This window comes from Puma concolor, chromosome D4, assembly GCF_028749965.1.
Source record: "Puma concolor isolate L17-30 chromosome D4, mPumCon1.1.hap2, whole genome shotgun sequence".
In the NCBI taxonomy this organism is placed as follows: domain Eukaryota; kingdom Metazoa; phylum Chordata; class Mammalia; order Carnivora; family Felidae; genus Puma; species Puma concolor.
The window spans coordinates 61,918,416-61,945,865 of NC_141679.1; the positions used below are offsets into that span (position 1 = coordinate 61,918,416).

The following is a 27,450-nucleotide window of genomic DNA, read 5'->3' on the forward strand; positions in this document are numbered from 1 at the left end:
AGTGTGTTCGATAACAGCTGCACGACAAATTTCTTAGGTCGTTTGTTTCCGCCTGCTCGACAGCACCCAAGTCATTGTACGTGTGGACCGCAGGCCCCCACTACAGGCACGCGTGCATTCGTTTGCACATTGTGCCCCTAATGTGTATCAAGCACTGGGTGGGGTGCTGTCCTGTGCCTCGCCTTCTTCAGGGTTTTGGGGAGAAGGGGCCTGGAGAGTAGACAGTTGTGGGAACCTGACATGCCATGGGCACTGGGGTGACTCACACCGTCAGTCTGGGCCCCAGTTTTCTCATTTTGGGGACATTGGACCTGTGTTTCCTGAGGTCCTCCCCCAGCTCCGAAGGCCTCCACAGACCTGCACCAGCCTTGGTCCGTGTAGTGAGATTTTGCAGTGCATGCTGGAAGCCTGAACTCATTCTGCCAGGCTGCTTCTCTGCCCTGGCTGAGTTCACACAGACTCGTCTGCTGGGACACCCCGGACTGCTCCCAGGGAAGCTCGATTCTGCCTGGGGCGTAACATGCCAAGTGCCCCAGAGGCTGCAGGAAAGTATGTCTCCTGCTGTTGCCAAACGACCGCCTTCGCTCCACATTCCAATTCACCAATTCCACCCTCTCCTTGGCAAGGGAAGGAAGGGGGCCTGGCTGCCAGGGGCAGCAGCTCGGGGTGAGGTAGTGATGCCTCCTAAAATGGTCAGCTGTGGCTTTCCTCAGAAACCTGCTGAGGCTCCCCGTGGCCTGTTGGATACATTTTGGTCTCCTTGACTTGACATTCAAGCTTCTCTGCAATCTGGCTCTTGTCCCCTACGTGAAAAAATGATAAGAGTAGAAAGAGCTGGAGAGGACCTCAAGTCACCTACATTTGAGTCCCAGCCACCCACGCACCAGCTCTGTGGCCTTCATCTGTGAAATGAGATAGCAGTAGTCCCCACTTTATCAAATTGTCCTGAGATTACGTGATGCATGTTACTTTAGCACTTCTAAATCTGTATTTACCTGAGTTTGTAACTCTCTCCTTTCTGCTCGAATGCTGGAGATTATCTTAGGGTCTGTTGCTCCCTCCCCCGGAGCTGCTCACATACCCCTCATTTTCCTTATGGTGGGTTAGCTTGCGCTCTGCTGTCTCGGCCACGTCCACCTGTGCAGAGCCTTCCAGTTCAGGCCACCTGTATCAGGACACTGCGTTGGTGTCTTATTCCCTCTACTAGGCTCAGAGCTACTTGTAGACCAGATACTGCATCCTCTTGGTCTCCCAGAGTCTAGCCCAGAGCCAAGTCTGGACAAGGTCAGCCACTGGACACTCGTTGTAGGCAAGGGCAGAACCCTCGACTGGGACCAGGAGAGGGTGAAAGGAAAGACCCCTCCAGAACCCATTCTCCCCTTGTGGCCACATTGTGGCTGGGATAATATAAATCATGACTGAGTTGACCCACGTGGATAGCAGCTCTTTAAGAGATTTTGCTGACCAGGTGGTGTCACCCATGCCAAAAAATTCAAGAAACACCTGAGAATATACCTCACTTAAGAGAAAGGCTTAGAAAGCCCCAGAACTGTCAGTCTTTTAAGCTCCTCCCACCATTTGAAGCTCCTCCCATCCAGTGTCTTGCTTCCTGGGTGGGGATGGGGCTAGGGGATGCAACCAGGAGCAGGAATCTTTCTGTTCTCCCCCCAGGACCTGGAGGGCTGGTCTGTCCCATCCCATCCCATCCCAGTTGTCCAGTGGCCCCAGCTCATGTCTGATACCCATGTGGGCAGCTTCCCTGAGGCCTCCAGCCAAACTTCAAGACCCTAACAATATGTAAGGGAGAAGGGGAAGCACATGTTGCTCACATCCTCCACTCAGACCCTCACTTCAGGGAGGGGGAAGGTGGAGGCGGCTGGAATTTAGTCTGAAGTCTAAGAGGCCAGTGTATTTAAGGGAGGCACTCCCAACTTAGTGGGTGAGAGCCAAGAGCAGACGTTTTGCAAAAGACTGGTCATTCAGAGCCCTCCTGCTTAAGGGTCAGCCAAAAGGATGGGAGACTCCAGCCCTCAGGAAAGTTAGCATCAAGCTTTTGTAATATAATAATACTATTTTATTATATCTTAATAGTGGGTATCAGGTGAGAGCTAGTCTATTAGGTGCATATTGAGCTAACGGTGCTGGTGGCATTACTATGGCAACACCTGGAGTTCATTAGACTTTTTCGATTGATGGCAATAAATATGGAATGTTAGGTCAAGCCTGCAATCACTCTTGTCCAGAATCCATTAAGCTCATCCATTCACTCACATGTGCATTATTTGTTCATCCATCTATCCGTCCGATCATCATTCCATCCATCAGTGCTCAGTTTTTGCTTACCCCAGGCAAGGCCCCATGTTAGAGAGGTGGGTGAAGGTGGGAGATACAGAAATGAAAGCAGAACATGAGGCCTGCACCCTCAAGGGCTCATAGGCTGGTGGGAGACACAGGCAAGTGAACAGATAATAACAGAGTAGTGAGAAATTGGAGCTTCCTGGGAAATTCACCCAGGGAGGCTTTCTTGGCCAGATGGCGTGACTCATCTGTAGGCATCCAGGAGTAGGCCCTGAGCCCCAGCTTCCCAGTGTGGCTGCAGTGGCTTCCCTGGGTGACTGTAGGCCCTTAGGCCCAGCACGGGGCACGGGGAAGCTGGAGAGGCAAGGGAAGTAGCTGTCCCATTTCCCCTGGAAGGCCTGGGCTCTTTCTGCTCAGGACATCTTTCCCTTGGGGATTGGGTCCCTTGGAGGCCATCAGCTTACTCTCGGCTGCAGAACCCTGACCTGACACACCCAGGCCCTTGGGCTAGGACTCCCAAGCCTCTTTGTATTCACTCACCGCCAGCCTGGGGCCACTTGGACATCTCAATCCACGCCCTAGGGCCCTCCTGTTGCCAATCAGTGAGATCTAGTCCCTCAGGGGACCCAGCATTCCATTAGCCTGGATAGGAAGCTGCTCATTTGTAGCTCATCACGGTTGGGGCCCTGCCTGAGTCTGTCCCCTGGTGAATGCAGCTGGAGTCCTGCCCAACTCTGTGCCTGTGTCCTGACCCTGAAGCAGACTTTTCTGCTGCTGACTGCTCAGATCTCCTGCTCCATGGTTCTCCACCACCTGCCTCTGTTCCAGCCTTAGGCCACAACCTCAGCCTCCACCAGCACTGCGAACAATAGGTGTCACCAACCTGAGGGTGATCATCACCTGGAGGCCTAGTCCAAACACAGATGCTGGCCCTCGCTGCAGTTTCTGATTCAGGAGGCCTGGAGTAGAGCCTGAGAATTTGTAGCTCTGGGTTCCCGGGTGATGCTGCTGCTGCTGGTCCAGGAGCCACACTTTGAGAACCACCAGTGTTGTGGTTAAGCACATGGGCTGTGGGGCTTGAACCCAGACTATTTGGGTCCAGATCTTACCTCTGTCACTTCCCAGCTGTGTGAACCAATGCCTCTGCACCTCAGTCTCCTCATCTGTAAAATACAGATAAGGTGACCCCTGCCTTACTAGGTTGCTGTAAGCATGACATGGCCCAATCCAGGTCCCACTTGGCATACAGTGAGCGTGCGGTGAATATATCTGTGTCCTTGGATGCTGTCACAAATTACCGCAAATTGGGTGGCTGAAAACCACAACAGTTTATTCTTGTAAAGTTCTGGAGGCAAGAAGTCCAAAGTCAAGGTGTGGGCAGGGCCGTACCCACTCTGGAGGCTCTAGGGAAGGATGCTTCTTTGCCTCTTCCAGCTTCTGGTGGCTGCTGGTGTTCCTTGACTCCTGGTTGCCTCACTCCATTGTCTGCCTCCGTGGTCACACTGTCTCCTACGTTTTGTCTGTCAAATCTCCCCCCGGGGCGCCTGGGTGGCGCAGTCGGTTAAGCGTCCGACTTCAGCCAGGTCACGATCTCGCGCTCCGTGAGTTCGAGCCCCGCGTCGGGCTCTGGGCTGATGGCTCAGAGCCTGGAGCCTGTTTCCGATTCTGTGTCTCCCTCTCTCTCTGCCCCTCGCCCGTTCATGCTCTGTCTCCCTCTGTCCCAAAAATAAATAAACGTTGAAAAAAAAAAAAATTAAAAAAAAAAAAAAAGAGAAAAAAAAAAATCTCCCCTATGTGTCTCTCATAAAAATACTTGTCATTGGATTTAAGGCACACGTGGGTAATCTAGGCAGATCTCTTCATTTCAAGTTCCTTAATTTAAATATATCTGGGAGCGCCTGGGTGGCTCAGTCGGTTAAGCATCCACCTTCAGCTCAGGTCATGATCTCACGGTCTGTGAGTTGGAGCCCCGCGTCGGACTCTGTGCTGACAGCTCAGAACCTGGAGCCTGCTTTGGATTCTGTGTCTCCCCTTCTCTCTGCCCCTCCCATCCTCATGCTCTGTCTTTCTCTGTTTTTCAATAATAAATAAATGTTAAAAAAATTAAATATATCTGCAAAAGACCCTTCATCCCAATAAGGTTACATTTACAGATTCTGGGGACTAGGATGTGGACATATCCTTTTTGAGAGCCATCATTCCACCTACTACTGTGAACATGGCTATTATGATTATGATTATTATATTATTATTATTGCTTAGTTGTTGATTCTTCCAGCAGCTGCAGTTAGGCCTGACTCCAGCTTCCTGCCCTGGGGTGGGAGGAATTGGGTGGGGTGCTAAGCCGATTTCCAGGTTCTAGCTCCTCTCTGCTGGCCCCATGTTACGCAAACCATTCCCAGGCTGGAGCAGGAGTTCTGCTTATGGAGTGACATTGGTCATATTACAGGGTCTCCGTGTGTTCAGATTTCATTAATCTGAGAAAAATAGCAATCTCAGCTCCCAGACACCTGTTCAGAGGCCTCTGTCCATATTAACTGCTCCTTACACCTGAGTTGGCTGCACTGGACAAAGCATTTTCCCATTCAGAGCCACATGGGGCCCTCACTGTAACCTAGTGAAGGAAGCTGTATCACCTTATCTCACCTCTGAGAAAACAGAGACCCAGAGGGAAAGTTGCTCCAAGCTACTTTTCATGGCAATTACAATAGTTCAGGGGAGAGAAAAGAAAGTTTCTGTCATTGATAATGAGGGCAATGGCCATAACCCAATGTGCTTTATTAAATGTCTGCTTTTGCTAGGCCCTCAGCTCAGGATTTTATATCTATTATCCCAGGGCATTCTCAAAACTCTTTCTTACAGCAGGTGGCATTATTCCTGTGCTACACATTTAGAATCTGAGGCTCAGAGAGGGGAAGCATTTTGTCCAGAGTTGCACAGCTTTTAAATGCAGAGCTGGGATTTGAAGCCAAAGCTGTCTTTCTCCCCAGCACCATTATGCTTGGAGATCCTTCTAGCACTGAAAATATGTCCGGTCAGCCAAGATGAGAGCTGTGGCTTCCCAGGGGCCAGCAGGCCTGGAGTCTCTGGCCCTCCCAGATCTGCTCAGAAGAGGAAGCCCAAGAGAGACTGTCTCTGGCTGGCACAGAGCCCTGTTTCTGGTAGCTGGTAGGAGATGCTGTGTTGATGCTAAGAGCCATGGGGAGGGGCCATCAGGGCGATGGGGATAGAGAAGCAGATGGGCCCGAGGCCACTGAAGGCTAAGAGGTCAGGGTGTGCTCCTGGAGTGGATCAGACTCAGATTGAAGTGACATTCCTGGAAAGGAGCAGATGAACCCTCAACTCCTCACACCAGACAGATGAAGGTTTAAAGCCACCAGTTCTGGGACCTGATAGCTGTGTGCCCTTGGGCAAGTTATTTAACTTCTCTCTGCCTCTGTCCCCACACCTGTAGATTGGGCACAAGAAGAGTGAGGTTGTTGTGAAGAACTCAGGGGCTGTGGATGAGTACCAGCTGGGGAGCTTGTGCAGCTTCACCAGCCCCGGCCATGGCCCAACTGAATTGAAATATCTGGGAGTGAGGCGTGGGGAGTAGTATTTTTGGCAGTCTTCCAGTGATTCTTCTGTGCAGCCAGAGCTGAGAACCACCATGATGGTAAAGCCCTTGTGCCCAGGACACAGTCAGGGCTCAATACACATGAGCCCCTGCTATGCGTGCACTCGTATGTTCGTGAAACTGACATTTATTGGGCACCTGCCTGTGCCAGGCTGTGTGCCGTGTATCTGGCCGTGTATGCAAGCCAGCTGTTCATGGAGCAACCGTTTCTAGCATTGCTTCTAAGAAAATGAGTCAGTTGGTTTCAGTGCTTTGTGAAGACATGACCCAAATCGGATATTCTGAGAAGGCTTTTTACTGATGAGGGGGAAAATATGGAAAATGTACCCACATTAGAGAAACCTAAACGCTGTGTGTAGGAAGTGTAGTCAAACATCTCCAAACCTTTAAAGAGGTAGCGGGGGAAGGAAGAGTGGGCTTCAGACTCTCTGTGGGGCCCTAGGCCCATGTCTTCCCTTGCAATGCTTCAACGTGAATGTCAGTGATGTGAAAGGGTTTTGATGGTGGTTTTTTGTTGGTTGGTTGGTTGGTTGGTTGGTTAGTGGGTTGGTTTGTTGGTTGGTTGGTTGGTTGGTTGGTTGGTTTTTAGCTACAGAACCTTCTTCAAATGAGGCTGTGACTGGAACCGGATATGTTCAACAAAGGAAGTCTGAGTTGCTTTGGTGCAAGTGTGCATATGAGGGTAGGTGAGTTTGTGCGAATGTGTGTCAATGTGTGGGAGAGTGTCATGAACGAATGTGTGTGTGTGTGTGAGTACATGAGTGTGTATGTGACTGCATGAGTGTGTCTGAGGGATGAGTGTGGGTGGAGGTGTCAGAGGGTGCGTATGTGTGCATGTGAACGTGTGTGTATGAATAGATGCAGTAGTGTGTGTGAGTATGCTTGTGGGTGTGTTGTAAACAGGTGAGTGTGTGCTTTGTGTTTATGTGTGTCCGTGTGGCTGTATACTTGTGTGTGTTAGGAGCCCAACAGTCAGGCCTTCTCCATCTCCCCTCTCCTGCGGTGCACCCCCCCTCCCCTGAGCCCCACCCCTGGTTCTGGGGAATGAAGTTTGAAACCTTCTGGTCCAGATGTCCACACTGACCCTGCTTGGCCTCCAGCTGTTGGCTCTTTGTCCCCTTCTAGTGCTGAGCCTGGCAGTTTTCAGGAGCTGCGGGTTGCCGGGCGCCCACTTCCAGCAGGCCAATGCACGTTCCCATCCGGCATCCCTCCTGTGCCCCCGACAGGCCCCTTCCCCTCCATGCCCATTTTCCATGAGTTTTCCTTGTGGTGCCCTGAGTGGAGTCCTCCAGAGCTGCCTGCTGGGAGTGATGACTCATTTCAGTTGATGTCATCCTCAGGATTCAAGGCCCTCATCACACTCAAAGAGTCTTTGTTCCCCAAATGGAAAAGGAAGGTCCATAAATCGAGAAGAGTTGACTAGAAAACTCTTCCCAGATGCTCACTCCTGCCCACACCTGCTGGCCTTCATGTGCCACCTGGTGCACGTGGGCCCTGGAATGGCTCCATACCCAGTTTTCTGGAACAAGTTTGGAAAAGGGGTGAAGGAGGGGTCTGAAGACAAGACCCTCACTGCAATAAGACAGCAGGGCTCACTGCATGCTTCCTGAGGCTCGCATATTACTCTTGCACTGGAGCCAATTTCTGCCTAGTCTGAGTGGGTAGCATACACGTGCATGTGTGTGTGTGTGTGTGTGTGTGTGTGTGTGTGTGTGTGTGTGTATGTGTGTCTAGGAGGTGGTAGTGAGCAGACCTGGGTCTCAGAATGAGCGAGTCATACTGTACTCTCTCCAGGCTAAACTCTTTAGTTCCTTAGTTGCTGGGCCTACTTATCCAATTATATTATTAATTCTGTAATGGTTAACAGTTGGAGGCTGTGTGGCGAGGGCATGGAAGCACGGGGCCCAGAGTCAGCCAGTGGGTGCTGAGTTCTAGACGCACCAGCCCCCTGCTAGGCGCAGCCCTCACTGTGTTGTCCATCCTCACGATGACTCTGAGCCAGCCTCTGTTCCTGCCCCACATACAGCCCAGAGGAGTGAAGTGGCTTCCACAGGGTCACACACAGGGTAGTGGCAAACTCAGGACTCCAGCCCAGGTCTGTCTGCTAGCAAAGCCTGGAGGTGGGGTGGGTGGGGGTGGGGGGGGGGTACCCTTACCTGTGGCTGCCAACTGGGAGAGGGCATCAGACTTACCCAGGCCAGACCCTAGAAGACACTGAGCCCACAGGGCCAGGCTGGAGGGGCAGACCTATGTCTTTTTTAAAGCTCCCTGAGTGACTGTGATGTGTGGCCAGGGCTGGAACCTTCCCGCCACGGTATACCACCCATTCTGATTGGAATCCTGACCTTAATCATTTATTATCCTCATGGCCTTAGAATGGTAATTAATTCTCCAAGACTTAGTCTGTAAACCTGTAAAATGGGGATAATAATATTATCTATCTCATAATCAGGAGGAAAATGAAATGATTCATGGAAAGGTCATTAAACGGTGCCTGCCACGCAGCAAGCCCACAGTAAATCTTAGCTGTTGCTGTGCTTCCTTCTTGTCTGCATTCCTAGGTCATCCTTTCTAGGCTCTTCTGGTACTGGGGGCTGAGACGGGTCCGCATGGTCTATGCCCATATGTAGTCATATCAGAGAGAGAAGGGAACTCACCACCAGAGTGCAGAGCGATGGGTGTGTTTGGGTGGAGGGATGGGTGGGGACTATGAGGACACAGAGGTGTGCAGGTGCACCTGGAGGGGTCCCAAGGGCAACCCGGGAGGCCATGGGTTGTAACGGGCAGAGCCTAGTACTGAGTCTTCCGTGCTGAGTCCCGCCCTGGGCTTCAAGTAAGTTACTTCCCCTCTCTGGGGCTTAATTTCCTCCTCTTTGAAATGAGAGAATGATCACTGCCTCGCCTCCCTTCTGGTGGGGGCTCAGGTGAGAGGATGCTTTGGAAGCTGAAGCAGGTGCTGAGTGGGGAAATGGCCTCTCCTTCCTGCCGGGTGGGTGGGGTGGCCAAGCCACAGTGCCCACACCTTGCCTGTCTCCGCCCACATCCAGGCACCTTCAAAACCATCCCTCTCTCAGTTTAGGCCAAAGGCCTGAGAGCACAAGAAAGCAAGAGAGACAGAGACAGAGAGAGAGAGAGAAAGAGAGAGAGAGAGAGAGAGAGAGAGAGAGAGAGAGGAGAGCTCACACAGTAACTTCATTGAGCATGAAAATTCCTATGCTATATATGAAAACCGGAAAAGGGAAGGAGGCGTTCTAAGTTTACATGTAGAAAAATGCTCCTCTGTAATTCAGAAAAATGAGGTCTTTGATTGTTGCCAAACCCAGGTCTCCTTTCTAAGTTGATCCAGGACTTTTTTCCCTGGCAGGAAAATGGTTCTTTTTCTAAGAAATGCATTGGGTGGTAGGTTTTTCTAAGAGGCTTTTGCATCTTTGCTGGGTGCAGAAGGATCCCATGCAGCATGAATTCTGTTGTGTCCCTTTTCCTTCGAGAAGGGAGTCAGGTAGAGCCGGGAGCCTCTGTGGGCTCCCGCCTGGGTGGGGCGATGCTTCCTCACAGGCAGAGTTGTAACATTTTCCTGGGCACAGTGCTCCATGCCTCTGGCCAGGCTCTGCTGCCCAAAGACCAGGAAGTTTGTGGGGAGGACTGGCTTTGTCCTGCTCCCTGTTGTAGTCATTCCTTCCAGGCCTGAAGGCTGTGGGCTGGAGGAATGGACGGTTAAGAGTGGTTAGAGGAACTGGGAAACAGGCAGGAGAAAAGAAGGATGCCGAATCGGAGACTCGCAGACCTGGCAGGGGCCTCTGGAAACCATCAGCCTGAGGCTCAGAGAGGAGAAGGGATTGCTCAAGATTATACATTGAGCTAGTGGCAGTCTGCCTCCCAGGCCGGCCGTTTCCCTCGCCGCATGCTTCTGAGGCCATGATGCAAAAGTCAAGGCCGACTTGTGTGTGGTCCCAGAGTGCCGAGCAGGGCCCAGCCAGGCGGGTGCAAGCTAAGGGAGATATGCCTGGGTCCATCAGGAGAAAGTTCTGAGGACTAAAGATTGTCCAGCAGTGGTCAGGGTTGTCAGGAGAGAGATGAACTCCCCATTAGTGGAGATGTGCACAAGGAGACCTTGCACATGGCACATAGCCTTTTGGTGGCCGTGTAGTGGAGGAAACTGCTTCTCCAGATGGTGAGCTGTGCTCTTCCTGCATAGAGTCTGTGGCTTGCTGAACTCCCAGCTCCCTGTCTCTCTGGGGAAGTCAGAGGAAGGGAAGCCACAAGCCAGGAGGTCTGATCTGATAACCCAGAGTCCTCAGGGGCCATGTCCCTGTAGGAATGTCCAAAGGGAAGGAAAAGAGCGGTCCTAAGAAGATGCAAGAATGTCTGCCTCCCTGGCAGGATGGCCTGAGAAGGAGCAAGGGGAGGGACGCTTGGTTTTCTGAGGCTCCCCAGTTTATGCTGCTGGAGCAAAGGAGGTATTGGAGAACTCCTCTCTCCCCGGGGCCTGGGTGCAGGGAAACCCAGGCCAGAGAGGCTCTGCTGGGGTTCCCAGGGTGGTCACCCCCACTTTACCTGCATATCGTTGCCTACTGGCTCCAGCCCCTGTAGGGGGCAGGGAGTAGGATCCTCTGCACCCCTGCACCCAGTGGAATACGCCAACCAGCCTGAAGGAGTCTTTAGTCCCCATTTAAGCTAAATAAAGTGTTCTGTGGGTCTTCACAGCCATAGGTGGAAATGAGAGATGTGTGGGCGGGACACCTTTGGCTTTCCCACCGGCAGCGTAGGAGGTAGGCATCTAATTTCTAGGTGTGGCTTGACCACAGCAACCTGCGTGACCTCAGACCTGCTCTCTTGGGACCCTCCCGGACCTCTGACTCTGATTCTGGTTGTTGGGATCCCCGTTCTCCCTATTTCCCCAGGCCCAGGCAGTGTCCCTCACAGCTGTAGCCTGGGAAGCTTTGGGTTTCATGGAGGCGTCGTTCTCCATGTGGCCACCAGGGGCCGCTGCCATGCAGGATCCTGGGGTGTCCTCAGCCTCCCTCCCGGTCTGGCTTCTCTGCAGCCCTTGTTGACCTGGAGCCAGAGGAACGCTCCTTAGCTCCTTCCGGCCTTAAATGCTAACAAGCGCGAGCGCTGGGCTCAGGTCCCAGATGATCATCTGTGAGATGGAGCTTTGCGAAGCCAAATACAGTTCCCCAGGGAGGCAAGGCTCCAAAGCCCAGGCTTGTCCTAGGCACTGCTTCAGCACCTCACAGATGGAAGGGCTGAACCAGCCCATTGCACAGAAAGAGAAACTGAGGCTTGACTGTGGAAGAGAAATACCAGATGCCCTAGAGTCTGTGGCTGTGAGGAGGAGAGGGAAGGGTTCCTGTTCATCACCTCCTCTGGCCAGGTTGCTGTCATCTGTGTGAAAGGAAAACCTGAACCCTGCCCTGTTTGTTTCTTCATTGCTAGGAATCTGCCCTGGTTTCCATGGAAACCGGCTTTGGACCCCTGGGAGGAAAGTTGCACCCTGCAGTGACTGTTCAGATTTTCCTCTGCCTGGTCCATCTCTAAAGCTTTCTGATCCCTCCTCCTTGTGCCCTTGGGAGGGGCTGCCCAGAGCTGTTCTCAGGAGCCTGAGCCAAAGACTGGAGGAGAGAGAGGCCCCTGTGCATCTGTCTTTGCCCTTTCATCAGGCCACGGCACTGCCTGCCTGCTGTATGCCCTGATTTGAGTATTTAGAGGAGGGATTGATGCGTGTGGCTCTGTGTATAGGGTGAGAGTAGGGCTTGGTGTCTTGGAGTGCAGCTGAGCAAGCTTGGACGACTCAGCTGTGAGAAGATGGGAACTAGAAGGAACAGCATAAGCAGAGACAGAGAGAGGGGAAGAGACAATGAAGAAATGCAGCCAAGGTTCTCTTCAGTGTAATTTTGACTTGATCTTGAAGGCACTGGGGAGCCATTGAAGGCTTTGGGCTTGTAAGTAGCATGAATAGGTGACTGCTAACCAAGACACCTAGATCATGAGCTTCTTGGGCACCTGCACTCTAGATTCAGTGTCGTATCCCCCATGGCACACAGGCAGAAATTGGGGGCTTTATAAGTGTTATCAATTCATGAATTGGAAAAGTGTGTTGAAAAACCACCATTGGAGATGAAGCTATCCCTATGCATTGATGAAGGGAGAGATCAAGACTGAAGCCGGAATCAGCCCCAGGAGGTATTTTGAAGGCAGTGAAGATACCTAGGATACGTCAGAACGGCTCCGGCTCTGAGATCCCATCTCGTCTAACTCCTGGAAGTGCACATGGGAAAACGGCGGTCAGGAGGGAGAACAGCTTGCCCAGGAGAGCACAGGTGGAGTCAGTGGCAGAGCTGGCACTCAACTTATGAGTCCTGCCTCCCCCACCTGGGCCCAGAGGGCTGTGCCCAGAGGGCTTCGTGGCCCCATAGACCTAACCCCATGGAAATGAGGCAGCGTGTGGGTCTCCAGGAGATGAAGGAGCAGTGAGGTCCTTCTTAGATGTGGAGCCTCAGCCTCATGTCACTGACCTTAACCAGGGCCTCGGACTCTGAACCTGGCACTTCCTGGGTGCTAAACATTTTAGGTGTGTTAGTTCACTCAAGTGACACGGCTGTTTTATGAGATAGGTGTTATTATCTGTGGAGAAGTGTGGCCCCCTCCCACCAAGGGCCCGAAGCTCCTGAGGCCAGAGAGTTCCAGGATCGGCTCCCCCCTCCCCCACACCGCCACCTCCCTTCGCACTGCCCCCTCTGAACTTGAGCCCCCAGGATGGCGGGATGTCTTCCCACCAGCTGTGATCCCCACGCCCTCCCTGCTTCCCGTCCAGCACAGAGCCATCCCAGGACAAGCCTGTGGACCAAGTTGCTGGGCCTGTTTGTCTTGGCTCCCTGGCTTCTCTCTCCCCTCCCTGGTGGCCACCAGAGCAGGTGGCCCTCCCGCCCAAGCCAAGGAAAAATGAGCCAGCAGGCCCAGCGCAGCCGTGAGCATGGGTCATTCTAGGCCAGGGGTCGCTCCCCACCACGCCATGCTGTGGGACGCTGTGTTTGGAGGGAGGTAGGGGTTGCTGAGAGCAGAGCTGGACTGACTCGGGCTTCCTGTAGATTGTAGCCTGGCTCTCTCTGTGGCCAACCCAGTGGAAACAAGGCCTGTCGCCAGGCCCCTGCACACTTGTCTTCCCTCACGCAGCTGGGACCTGGGCAGCAGGAGGGCAGGGGCGATTAGGAAGGGTTCCCATTGCACACTTTGCTTTTGGCTAAGCTTATACCTTTCAAATCAAATAGAATCCCTGGTTGCTACTGAGCATTTGCAATTCCCACCCTTCGTTTTCTTGGATTCCCCACGTGTGAGAATGGCTGAATGTCCCCACATCTCCACTAAGTCATCCACCCAGAGGCTGCCCACTTGGTAAATGGCAAAGACTGGATCTGAACCCAGCTCTGTCCAATGCCAGGAACTCTCCTCTGCAGGTGGCTTCCTCTGCCCACTCTCCAGCTGGCCAACCAACCGCCTGGGCCCGGAAGGGGCTGGGGCAGTGGGGCAGAATCACACCTCCCCTCTGTCCATCCTTGCTCGCTGCTCATCTGCTACTTCCTGGCTGTGGCTCATAGTCACGGAGCTCCCTAGCTGACCATCCATTTTCCTGTTTATAAAGCAAGGAGGTTGGATGGATTTGTGATATTTTTTTTTTTTTTTAAAGCAGGATTCTTTTGGGACTAAAGAATTTCCAGAGTGGCCACGTGGAAGCCTGGGCTGTACCAGCCATGGCCGCGCTGGGCTGGTTGAAACAGGCTTCCTGGCCTCTCTGCCTCTGCCTCCAGGTCCCCTGAACCCCCACCTGTCCCTGAAACCCTCAGGACACCATTTGGAAACAAGCCAGTGACTGGAAGAGCGGCTCTGGCCCATTTACTCCCTGTGGAAGGACACATTGTCCAAACCTGGACCATCCCACCAGAAAGGGGTTTCTCTTCTTCTCAGTAGGGGGGAGATTAGAACAGGAGGAAGAGCTTTACACTGGGTCAGGGAAGAAGAAAGCACGGCTGTCAGCAGGGTGCATTTGGTTTTGTTTTGTTTTTATCTTTAAACCGTGGAGGGGAGAAAAGAAATCTCAGTGGGGTGTTTGCTTTCATTTCTATGTCTTTTCTTTTCACTCTTTCCCTTCCCCCTTTCTTTCGGTACAAAGACAGGCTGTATCTGAGGGAGGAAAAGCAAGAAGAAAAGGTTTTATAGTTTCTAAAAGGGGATGGAAGGAGTTAATGCCTTTACAATATGCAAATGTCTTTTTCACACCATGTATATGGTATAAAATTTCAAAAAGTACAAAAGAGTATCGAGAGAAAAGAAAGTGTGTTCTTATTCCCCACCCACCACCTCCCCTCCCTAGAGACAGTCTCTGGTCCTAGTTTCTTCTGTATCTTTCTAGAGATATTCTAATATATATTTTAAAATATATATATTTGTATGGGAAACATGTATTAATGTATGCATTTCCAACTGATAATGATTCTGTTCTGCACCCCTTTTTGGGGGTCTGTTTTTACTTAATACATCTTGTGGATTATTTTGTATTGGTACCTAAGGAATCACCCTTTTCAAAGGCTGCATGGCGTATCAAAACTGGTGATGCCACCAAAGATGGACAGTTAGATACATTTTAAACAATGCTGCCATGAACGTTCTTGTTCATGCTTTCTATTTCACATACGGAACTTCATCCGTTAAAAAAAAAAATCCATAGAAGTATAACTTCTGGATCAAGGAGTACATGTTTACTTTTCATTTTGATGAATATTGCCAGAGCGCCTCCCACAAACATCATACGCATTGATGGTCCCAACGGCCCATCGAGGGTAGAGAGGTGGGGATGGCCCGTTCCTTGCACCCTTGCCCACTCGGTGTTCTGACATTCTGATGTTTGCCAGTCTGAGAGGGAAAATGGTGTCTCTGTGTAGCCTTAACTTGCATTTCTCTCATTCTGAATGAGCGTGAGTGTCTTCTCAGAGGTTGAAGAGCCATTTTCTTTTTTCTTTTCTTTTTTTTCTTCTTTTTTTTTTTTTTTTTTTTTTTTTTTTTTTACGGTGGCAAGAATTTCCTATTCTTTTCCCATCTTTCCACTTGGTTGTGGCTCTCCTGTGGATTCATCTGTTTTGTGTATTAGGTAACTAGTTTGTTGTCTGTGGCATATGTGGCAAATATTTTTGTCCAGTTTGAGATTTTATTTGACATTGTGGGATTTTTTTTTTCCCCTGTGCAGAACTTTAAGAATTTCTGTGCAGTTAAATTTAACCAGATTTATCAGCCTTTTCATTTACGCCTTCTGGGGTTTCTCCTACTTAAAATTAATTCCTGTTTTAATGCAAGTTGCAAACTGGAGAGGAAAAGCCTTGGATTGAGGATCAGATCTGAGTTCGTAGCCAACAATCTGTTCCCTCTTTTAACCCCAGTTTCACCTTTTTTAAATGAGGAGTTTGATTTTAGTCATGCAGTCATTTATTTGTTCATTCATTCATTCATTCATTCACTCATCAGAATTAGGCTGGATACTGGGAACACAGAGATGGATGGCGTGGTCCTTGTCCTCACTGTCTGATGGGGAGAGACAAGTGACCCCACAGTGACATGCAGTGTGTTGAGAACTATGATGGGGGACCCCAGTGTGTGTTGAGAGGGCTTCTAATGCAACTTCCAGAGGGGAGGGGGAGGGTGTGGGTGCAGGAGGTGAGACAAGGGATTTCCGGGGAGGTGAGGCCAGGGCTGGGTCATGCAGGATGAGAAGGAGTTCTGGCAGAAGAGCTGAGGGGGGTGAGGTGGTGTGGGTGGCCGAGGGAGAGGTGCTTGCTGTGGAGGGGAGGACCCGCAGCAGTGCAGGGCCCTCCAGGGCCTGTGTCAGGGCATGCTGGGGAGTAGGGAGCGTGGCTGCATCCAGACCACAGAGCCTTCTGGAGCCAGGAGGCAGCAGCCTGATTCTCACGCTGAGGGCCCTGGGTGGCCATAGTAGACTCTCGGCAGGGCACCAACATGATCACATTTGCTCTTTTGTTGAGGACGGGTCATTGTTTTCACTAAAATGTTGTGAAATATTTTCCAAGACGTGGTCTACAAAGATTACTACAATGAATACTTCTTTTGAATAATGCTTAGTTTAGGAAGTAAACATTATTGCTATAGCTGAAAAGCCCCACAGACTGCTCCCATATCGCATCTCCCTGCCTCCCCTAAATGTTGGTAAGAATACGCTGCTGGTGGGCATGTCAGACGGCGCAGTGGCGTCTTAAATGTTCTCGCCACACACACAACGATAGTTATGTGATGTTAACGGAGGTTTTAGCTAAAGCTAATAGATATACCTATATATACACGTATGTATATATTGCAACGTTTAAATGTATGAAATCAACACATTATATATCTTAAGCTTACACAGTGTTATATGTGTCACTTACGTCCTAATTTTAAAAAGTAGCACTTCAGAGAACTTCAGAGGACATTTTAGCAGCATTCAGTGAAGATGCAGGTGTACATCCCCATGTCACCGAATGATTCGGGTGGAATTGCCTGCACAGGTGAGCACGAGGAGATGTGTGGAAGGAAGTACATAGCAGTAAGTGTTTTGAAGAGTGATGAAAATCTCCCTTTCCATCAGCAGAAAAGTGAGCCACTCTGTATGGCTTGTTTATACCATAGAGTGCTGTTGTGAAAATATGAGATCCAGAGCCTCCTGCATCAACACAGATCAGTCTTAAAAATACAATGCTGAGGGGCACCTGGATGGTTCAGTTGGTTAAGCATCCAACTCTTGATGCTGGCTCAGGTCATGATCTAACGGTTTGTGAGATTGAGCTCCTCATTGGGCTCTCTGTTGACAGCGTGGAACAGCGTGGAGCCTGCTTGGGATTCTCTCCCCCCCCCCCCCCCCCGGTCTCTCTCCCCCTCCCCTCCTCAAAATAAATAAATGAAACATTTAAAAAAATAACAATTTTTCATGGGGAAAAAAGTGTCAGAAGGCATACGTGCAGCATACCAACACTGACATGAGGTTTAGAGATGCGCACAGTGGTTCTGCATTCTGTCACAGACACATGCATGCTCACATCGTAAACATACAAAGACATGCATGGGAGTATACACACCACATCCCTCAGAGAGGCTGTCTTTGGGGCATGGCCAGCGGAATAGGATTGGAGAGTGGTGAGAGCTTCTGCTGAACCAATACTTTCTCCCCCCCCCCTTTTTTTAACGTTTATTCATTTTTGAGAGAGAGAGACAGAATGTGAGCGGGCAAGAGGCAGAGAGAGAGGGAGACACAGAACCCAAAGCAGGCTCTGGGCTCTGAGGTGTCAGCACAGTGCCTGATGTGGGGCTCGAACCCACGAGCCGTGAGATCATGACCTGAGCCGAAAGTCGGCCCCCTAACCGATTGAACCACCCTGGTGCCCCTGAATCAGTACTTTCTTAAGCAGAGTGATGGACACATGCCTGTTCCTCATAATATTCCTCAGAAATTGTTTTAATAATGTATTCTGTTCAATCCAGTCCTTCCCCTAATTATCATTTCAACATGTAATCAATGTACACATTATTCATGAGATATTTTTCCTAAGACTTTTTTCCAAACTAAGTCTTTGAAATCTAGTTTGTATATTACACTGACGGCACAGGTCAGTTGCGATGACCTGTATTTCAGGTGCCCAACAGCCACACTTGTAATGGCTGCCATCTTGGACAGTGTGGGGTTCACACATCTCAGGTAGGGATCATATTGGGGGACCTTTGAGATTCCTTTCTGAACCTGAAAGTCAATGATGATGACGATGACGATTATGAGGATGATAATTCCCACCATTGGTTGAGCATGTGCCAGCACCTCATGCTATTTCCTTCAGTCCTCACATACAGTTACTCCCTTTCGAAATGATGGCAAGACATTTGCAACCATGTGGGTGGAACTAAAGGGGATTATGCTAAGCGAAGTCAGTCAGTCAGAGAAATACAAATATATGACTTCACTCATATGAGGACTTCAAGACACAGAACAGGTGAACACAAGGGAAGGGAAGCAAAAATCATATAAAAACAGGGAGGGGGACAAAACCTAAGAGAACAAACAGAGGGTTACTGGAGGGGCTGTGGGGGGGGGGTGGGCTAAATGGGAAAGGGGCATTAAGGAAGACACTTGTGGGGATGAGCAGTGGGTGTTATACAGACGGGATGAATCACTGGAATCTACTCCTGAAATCATTATTGCACTCTATGCTAACTTCAATGTAAATGAAAAATCAGCAAATCAATAAATAATAAATAAAATGATGGCAAGACATAAAGGCACAAAATTGACCATTTTAACATTTAATATGTGTCTCATATTATTATTTACACTTTTTTGGTATGTCCAAACTATTCCATAATAATTTTGTGACCCACGCACACACACACGCAGGCTAGCTGCTGACTTTGTGTGGCCTTCTCTGGGGGTGCTGGGGAGTGGGGCACTGGAGTCAGGATATCTCTTTCTCTCCCATCCTCCAGGGAAGTTTGGGTTTTCCTCGATCACCCAGAGCTTCAGTTGCACTGTCATGCTGCTAAAGGGTCATTGGCATGGCAGGCAGATTAGGTTGGGCTACCCCCAGGCCCCTGGGACGGAGCACCGCCCCCCCCAACCCCCGCCCAGCTTATGAGACTGGGCAGTGAACCAACCTGAGGTCAGACCAGTCACGGCTTGAAAACACCTGCCACTTTTACTGTGTAACTCAGGGAGTCATTCTGTCTTCCCAAGCCTGGGTTCTTCATCTGTAGGGTGGGAGACTGGCAGTCCCGGGGCTGCAGTGAGGACTAAGTAAAATCCCGTATGAAAAACCCGGTTGTTTTTATAATCTGTATGGGGAGTTCAGGGGCACAGAGACAGGGTGTCCAGGCCACCCCCCCACCCCATCTTGGCCTTCTTTTCTCCCTGTCAGCACAGTGGGGGCAATAACTCGGGCTTGCTGAGTGGATGTAATAAAAGGAAAGAATAGTGAATGTTCAATGCATTGCCACCCTATTTACCAGGGTTACGTGGATGGTGTCATTTCATCATTTTCGTGGGGCCCATATCGTTGAAGGAGACCCAGTCTTGGAGCAGTGAAATGACTCACCCAAGGTCACACAGCTGGTTAGTTGTCCAGTCAGACAGGGGCAAGGTGTAAACTGAGAGGCAAGCTTGATTCGTCAGACAGGGCTTTACTCATGGCGCCCTTGAGTGGCTTGGGTCTTCTCTGGACACAAACCCAAGTCCCCTGTGGTCACTCAGGCTCTCAGGATCCTCTGGCTTTTGGCCGTAGCCCAGGCAGTCACCAGGTGTCTGCTCTGCCCCTTGGTCTCTGGGGAAGGACCCTGCTCCACTCTGACCCTCCCTCACTCCAGACCTCCTCATGGGGCTGAATCCTCAGGATCTGGCTTCACTTCTGAGGCCATAAGGTCCTGCATGTCCATTGTCCTGCCTACAGGGGTCCTGTCCACCAGTCCCTGAGACCTGCCTTCCTGTCACACTGCTGGCATGGTGGGTATCCCCTCGGGACCGGGTGCACATCCCTGCAAGCCAACCCAGAGTCTGCTCCCAGCGCACCAAGGCTCCTGAGCCTGGGGGCCTTTCCAGGCCACCACAGTGCAGCCCTGCGGTGTCAGTAAGAGCTCAGACTCTGGGGTCAGTTGCTCTGGCTTTGAACTCTGAGGGAACTTACCTTGGGCAAATTTCTTAACTTCTCTTGGAAGTCAAATGAGGTTAACAGCACCTACCCTCCCAGAGTTGTCGTGAGGATTAAATGAACTGATGTGTGTGAAGAGTTCAGAGCAGGGTCGGGCACAGAATGAGAGCTCAGGGAATGTCCACGATGATGATGGTGATGATGATGATGATGATCATGATGATGTGAATTTCATTGCCCTGAGGTCTGGGAACACTTCGCTTTGTCCCTACTTGTCCCCCACACCCTGGGACACTTCAACAGTAGACCTCATTCTAAACAAACAAAACAAACTTACCCAGTTTTATAGAAAGAAATGAGGAACAGTCTTTGAGTCGATGGGAGAACATCATATATTCTAGGAATATTCTAGGAGATATTTTTCAAAGTTTTCCAAACTGTAGGTCAGGACCTTTTAGTGGTTAATGAAATCAATGTAGTGAGTCGTTGCCAGCATGCTTTTAAGAAAATAAAAGAGGGGGCGCCTGGGTGGCGCAGTCGGTTAAGCGTCCGACTTCAGCCAGGTCACGATCTCACGGTCTGTGAGTTCGAGCCCCGCGTCAGGCTCTGGGCTGATGGCTCGGAGCCTGGATCCTGTTTCCGATTCTGTGTCTCCCTCTCTCTCTGCCCCTCCCCCGTTCATGCTCTGTCTCTCTCTGTCCCAAAAATAAATAAACGTTGAAAAAAAAAATTTAAAAAAAAAAAAAAGAAAAGAAAAGAGAAGAATTCTGAAACAGAGGAAAATATCAGAGTGCCCGGTGGGTATTAAAAATAAATAATGTTGGGGCGCCTGAGTGGCTCAGTCAGTTGAGCTTCTGACTTTGGCTCAGGTCATGATCTCACGGTCTGTGAGTTCGAGCCCTGTGTTGGGCTCTGTGCTGACAGCTCAGACCCCAGAGCCTGCTTCAGATTCTGTGTCTCCCTCGCTCTCTGACCCTCCCCCGTTCATGCTCTGTCTCTCTCTGTCTCAAAAATAAATAAACATTTAAATAATTAAAAAAATAATATTTTCTGAAACATTGGTTTCAGTGTTACAGGTATATGTCTATTGAAGGGGGAATATTGTGTTGCAATGTAAATGCATTTCTTATTGTGGGTCATTGTCAAAAAAAGTTTGAAAGCCAGTAATTAAGGCACTACTGTGGGGTTCCGAGGAATCCCATTTCATTTGTGAGTTTTTATTTCATTTCCAAGCATGGTAGAATATATGTGTAAGGCATGGCCTCTGTCTCCTTCCCTGCAGAATCAGTTTCTCTGGGCCACCTGGACCTCACGGAGCTCATCGGTGTCCCCCTGCCCTCATCTGTGTCCTTTGTCACGGGCTATGGTGGCTTCCCAGCCTACAGCTTCGGGCCTGGTGCCAACGTCGGCCGCCCGGCCAGGACCCTCATCCCTCCCACCTTCTTCAGGGACTTTGCCATCACCGTCACGGTGAAGCCCAGCAGCACCACAGGCGGTGTGCTCTTTGCTATCACGGATGCCTTCCAGAAGGTCATCTACCTGGGCCTGCGGCTCTCAGGTGTGGAGGATGGCCGCCAGCGGATTATCCTCTACTACACAGAGCCAGGCTCCCACGTGTCCCACGAGGCTGCTGCCTTCCTAGTGCCCGTGATGACCCACAGGTGGAACCGCTTTGCAGTGATTGTCCAGGGCGAGGAAGTGACCCTCTTCATGGACTGTGAGGAGCACAGCCACGTCCCCTTCCAGCGGTCTTCCCGGGCCTTGGCTTTCGAGCCCAGCGCAGGAATCTTCGTGGGCAATGCAGGAGCCACGGGGCTGGAGAGATTCACCGTGAGTCCAAGCCTCGCAGATCAGGGAGGCCAGTGGACACCACGCGATAAACATAAGCAACTATTCCTGTTAATTATTTTTAAAAATATTTGTTAATGTTTATTTATTTCGAGAGAGAGAAAGAGAGATCGCAAATGGAGGGGCAGAGAGAGTGGAGAGAGAGAATCGCAAGCAGACCCTGCACTGTCAAGTGCAGAGCCTGATGTGGGGCTGGAACTCACGAAACTGTGAGATCATGACCCCTATGGAGATAGAGTCTGACGCTTAACCAGCTGAGCCACCCAGGCGCCCCCTCGTTATTGTCTTATCCTTACAGCCTCAAGGAGGCGTGTGTGGGTGGTGTGGAGAGTCCTAGTCCTGGAATCCCAAACCTAGATTCTGGTGCTAAGTTTCCAATTTAGCCTGATGACTTCAGAGTGTGGATTCTCTGGGTTTTCTTATCTGTACACTAGGATAAGAAGACCTACACCATGGAGTTGTAGATTTAAGTGGGATAGCCTGAGTGGAAGCTCTTTGTGCATTTTTAAAAAATGTGTATTTATTTTACTTTTGAGAGAGGGAGAGAGAGACAGCATGAGCAGGGGAGGGGCAGAGAGAGAGGGAGACACAGAAGCTGAAGCAGGCTCCAGGCTCTGAGCCGTCAGCACAGAGCCCGATGTGGGGCTCAAACCCGCTAACAATGAGATCGTAATCTGAGCTGAAGTGGGATGCTTAACTGACTGAGCCACCCAAGTGCCCTCTTTGTGCATTTTTAAGGCATTAGAAAAAGAGGAAGGCTTATTATTCCTTCAGTGACTTTTCCTTTGGAGAGGGGCAGCGGTTACATTGAAGTAATTTCTGCAAAGGTGGAGTAAGCTAGAATGCCAGAGTGACAGGTCATTTCTCTCTCACCTTTTAGACAATGTGCCCTGAAAAAATAGCAGAAAATTGACTTTCCTGTCAAAATGGGCTTTTATGAATAAGCCATTCTAAAGAAAATCCCTATGTTATCGTAGTCACGCATTTAGTCAGCACCCATGCTTCTGATACCTCACCTAACTGGTACAGGACGGTACCATGTGGCAGAGCTCAGGTATATTTGCAGTACGTGGGGACACAGTGAGTGAATCTTAAGAAGCTAAAACCCAATTACAATTTTTCAACACTGACTTTGGAAGGCTCATGGAGAATGAACTGTCAGGTGTGGAGAGAGGAGGCAGGAGTGGAGGCAGGAGGCTGGCCGGCCACTCTTCTTCCCAGGAGGCCTTCCAGCCAAGAAGCTTCATGCTTCAGGGGAGAGACACTCTGGGAGTGGGGAGACGTGCATCTTAGGGCCTGCCACGGACAGGTTGGGGACCTGGGGCCAGTTAGGAGGCTGCTGTGGCAGTCCATGCTTGGAACCCAGTACTCCCCAGGGGCCTCCCCAGGTAGTGGAGCTCATATTACATTGGCCCAGGCAGGCAGAGTCCCCCTAAAGGAGAGTGGGCCAAGGGTGGCTCCACTGTCACGGCCACAGGCAGCACATTCTCGCACCCGTCCTTCCCCTTGGTCTTCTCCGTTACAGAGCAATCGTGTTTCCCACTAGCGGTCACGCTGTAGATGTGCAAGTGGTGGCTTCTGACCCTCTGCTTTTCCCCAGGGCTCCATACAGCAGCTCACTGTCCACCCGGACCCCAGGATCCCTGAGGAGCTGTGTGAAGCCGATGAGTCCTCGGTGAGCCCCCACCCCCAGCAGCCAGTCGGCCAGGGAGGGTTGGGTGCCCAGGCAATTCCTCTTCCCCAACGTCATGGAGTCTCTAAAATCTCTCAACTTGTCAAGCGCTGCCTCAAGTCCTATTTTGGGCTTTTTGGCTTTTTTTTTTTTTTTAAGTGCTTCAGCTATCTTATTTGTGGGGGGAGGGGAGATTGTGTTTCTTGTAAGGTGTTAGGCTCTTCTATGGCTGTGGCAGTCAGTGGCCTGGTTTCCAGACTTCCTGCCAGGAAAGGGTGTCAGGATTCTAAAATCAAAGTTAAAACTCTAAGACATGAGTGTAAATTCCTATAAAAACGAACCTAAATTTAGCTTTTGTGCCTGGCAAATGAATCAGTTCCTAAGTTGGGGGTGGAATATGGTAGGCAGGGAAAAAAGATGGGCCCTTCCGCTCCTCCCCCCTTCCCTTCTGTCCCTCCCCCTTTGCCCTCCCCCCCCACCTGTCCCTGCTAGGTGACAGTCCTGGGGGTGCTGGACATAAAGGGATACACTGGCACCTGTCTCTGTCCTCCAGCTGCTCACACACACTTACACGCTCCAATGCAGTGACAAAGCTGAGGATGACTGGAACACCGGGGAGGTCCTCAAACCCAGGTTCTCTGGCTTGGGTGGGGGTGGGGGCACAAAGGTGAAAGAAGAGGAACCAAACTAGGTGAGGGGGGGGCTGATGCCTGGCCAATGACAAGGGAGTGTTAGCCAGATGAAGAAGAAAAGGCATTTCAGGCAGAAGCCATAGCCTGCTGCAAAAAGTCAGAGGCAAACAAAGCATTCTTAGAACTTTGGGTGCTGTCAACCCCAAAGCAAAGCATAAGTTGATTTCATTCATTTAGAAACAAAGCAGAAAAGCCCTTTGGAGGTAGAATTTGGCTCTGTAAGAATGTCTGCACTCCCTGAGGCCACGATCCTGGCCTGACATTCAGATAAACCCGGGAGCAGGGAAACCTTATGTATATTCATTCCTTTCTCTGCAGTGCTGTGAGTACTGGAAAAGTAGAAGCAACCCCAGAGTCCAAGAATAAGGCATTATTTACAAAATGATGGCCCCCAGGCCCTTTGGCTGACATTAGAAGGCTAACTAGGAAGAAGAGGTAGCAACAGGAAGACATTCTCTAACTGTTACTGTTCTCCACTGTGTAATTCCGTGATTCTGGTGACAGCCACGCAAGAGGGAGGGCCTTTGGCAGGGATTGAAGGGACCTGGACAAAACCAAAGTAGGTATGTAAGAGACTGTCCATTGATTGTAGCTTTTTGTTTGCGTGAGCAATAAAATGTGGAAGGAACAGCAAAAAGAGCCAAGCCTGTGCACTGTACACATTCTCTCTCAGTTCCGCTCTTTCTGTCTCTTTTTCCCTCTTATGCGAGCGCGCGCACACACACACACACACACACACACACACAGAGTTTCTCCAAAGGAGTCATCTTATGTGACTTTCCCACTTGTCAACTGCTCCCCCTGTGCCCGGCATGTTTTATCTCCATACAGGGGTCGGGAGAGACCAGCGGGCTTCAGGAGACAGAGGGAGTGGCCGAGATCTTAGAAGCTGTCACCTACACTCAAGCCCCGGTGAGTACTGGCTGGTAAGCCATACCTTCTCTGTCAGCTTTTAGAGGCTGAGTGCCCAGAGCCTTAGGTCTGACATCTCTGTTCTTAGATCTGTGACTTCCATTGTCGGCTCATCTGGGCAGGTTGGGAAAGTCCTGGCCGAGGGCATTTTGCCAGATCTCCAGTGCACTGGAATGCCAGTTGTCTCCCGGCCACCTTGTGCTGTGGCCACAAGAGGACTGTCCAAAGGCAGATATTGTGTCCTACTGCCTCCAAGCTCTGTGAACTTAGCAAACACATTCAACCTCTCTGAGCCTCAGCTCCTCTTCCATAGAGTAATAATCAGAGTCCTAGCTCCTGGGGTTGATGTGAAGGCCAGATGATGCAGTGCAGGGCCGGGTCTCAACCCAGTGTCTGGCATGAGGGAAGTGGCCCTGAATGGGAGATGATGTAGCATTTGCTCCAGGCACTGGGCTGTGAGAAAGAAGTCAGGGCTGCCACTCCTGTGAGATGTAGAGTCTTTTCAGGAGCTCCCGTCTGGCCCCATGGGAAAGGCAGCCATCCTCCCAGTGGTTGGGGCCTCCTCCCTCCTGGGAATCCACCCTGTGGCCTAGACAAGGAAGTGGTTTTGAAAGCACTGAGTCAGACTGTGGAGACAGCAGGAGCCCATTTTTAATGAAAACAGCCAACAGCGTCTGAGTCATTGAACACTGAGGCCCGGTAATCTGGCACATTCTATAGACTCGTCCCTGATAAAGGAAAAGAAGGAGGTAGAAATAAGGCAGAGGCTATAAATTATAGATTATAGACCTGTGGGAACAGAGGTTTGGGTAGGGCAGAATAGAATTGTAATCTGTTAGTGCTCTTTCTGTAGAGAGGTATATGGAAAACTACCCTTTGCAGGGCAAACTTAGACCCAGGCAGGGGAAGAGACTGGCCCTTGGGTACCTGGGGAGAGCTGAAGCTAGAGCACGGGTCCCCTGATGCCCCATCCAGGGTTCAGGCCACAACCCTGTGCTTCTGGCCTGGGCAGTAGTGCAGAGGTTTATCCCCAGGACCACAGCCGGTGCGAGGGCAGCTGAGATGGAAGAGGCAAAGGTCCAAGGTGGGCTAGGTGGCAGTGGGGAAGGTGGCTGGTCTGGGCAGTGTTGGAACCCTGTGTGCCACGGCTCTTGGGTGCCCTGTTGGCATGTCCAGGGCACATGCAGCAGGGCACAGAGTGGTGGTCCTTTGGGCCTTCTGGCCTGATGTGGTGGTACCCCCAGTGCACCAGTTCACAGGTAGGAGTGAGGCCAACTCAGGCAGATATGCCAGTAACCCGCGGTGGCCCTGCGAGAGGGACAGGAAAGGGGAGTGAGGTTTGAGAGCATGAGATGATCGTGGTGACGGGGACTGGTCAGGGAGGGCTTTCTGGTAGAGGAGGCATTGGAGCCAGGCAGCTCTCAACAGGGGTAGAGACAGAGAGGGGACGGAAGAGAACCAGGATTTCCCCATACCTACCATGGCTCTGCTGCTTTTGTATGCATGACTTAATGTAATCCTTACAACAACTGTGTAAGGGAGCTGACAGTAGACACTTGGGGAACAGGGTGGCTTTCCTAGGGTCATGCAGTGGTGAAGTCAGAACCTGGGACCACAGTACTGCACGTGGGGGCACACCGCAGCTGGGAGGAAGTGTCCGGAGAAAAGTGATTTGATGGACTCTTGTTCCTAGATTTCCCAACCCCACTCTCCCCAGTGGTTTTAAGAGAACTGGTGCATACCAGAGTTTCACCAGGTGTGGTTTAGCTCTGCCGCTTGCTGTTTATTGACCTTGAATCAGGAACTTTTTCCCACTCAGTTGAGATGGAGCATGCCTACTTCATAGGCTAGCGCGAGTTACATGACCCTTGTGAAACCTGGGTGGGACTCAGCACATGACAGCCCTCAGTTTATGGCGGTGGCTATCATTAGTCCTGACTGATAGGCTTATTGTGCCAGAGTGCCCTGTTCCCCTGGGGGTCCCCTTCCCACCACCTGCTTCCTGCCTGGCTGGTGACTGGGGCTGCCGGAGAATGCCAAAGCCCTGTGGCTGTCCTCAGTCCTTAACAGAATTCTCTGTGGGCTGTGGGCCCTGATGCTAACTTGCCTGTTCCTGGTATCAGAATCCCTTTCGCAGGTACCTGCACAGCATTCACTTCCTTTGCCATTTGCAGGGCGGTGTTTTTCCATTAATTCTTCAGAGGAGGCACTGAGGCACAGAGGGGTGAAGAGCTTTGTCCCCAGGGCTGCCTGGCTTGGAGGGGGACAGAGCCAGGTCTCCAGCTTGGGTCCAGATCCTAGAGCTCCGTCAGTAATGTCACCATCTCCTGGAAAAGGCTCTGTGGCTCCCTCTATGCCCCACCCCCCCCCACCCCCCCCTCCCCGCCACCCCAGGACAGGGAGTTTCCCTCTTCTCTCAGACGTTCCCCTCCCGTCTCTGGCTTCTCTCTTGGAATGAATCTCACTTTCCTGTCCTCACCCTTTCCAATCTGCCACCCTGCAAGACACAAGCCATGACCAGCGAACTGAATCATGGACTGCCTAAGCAGTTAGGGACTTAAAAAGCCAGCCCTCCTCACCTCTTTCCCCATTTAGGGCAGGAGTCCCTGCTACCCCGTTCTTCCCCCCTGCTAAGTCAGCTTCTGTTGACACACCTTTCCATTTCTGGAAAGTTCTATCATGCCTAGTTAGAATTAATGTCCCCACGGTTCTCAGCTCTGGCTGTGCATCAGAATCACGTGTGTGTCT

At 50.9% G+C, this 27,450-nt stretch overlaps 1 protein-coding gene across 1 annotated transcript in view; it reads left to right on the forward strand.

Moving 5' to 3' along the window:
• Positions 1-27,450, forward strand: part of COL15A1 (collagen type XV alpha 1 chain) — a 109,941-nt gene that overhangs the window by 18,085 nt on the left and 64,406 nt on the right. The window contains exons 3-5 of the mRNA XM_025919598.2: positions 20,861-21,408; positions 23,027-23,101; positions 24,622-24,702. Coding sequence (XP_025775383.1) covers positions 20,861-21,408; positions 23,027-23,101; positions 24,622-24,702 — 704 coding nt within the window. The remainder of the gene's footprint in view (positions 1-20,860; positions 21,409-23,026; positions 23,102-24,621; positions 24,703-27,450) is intronic.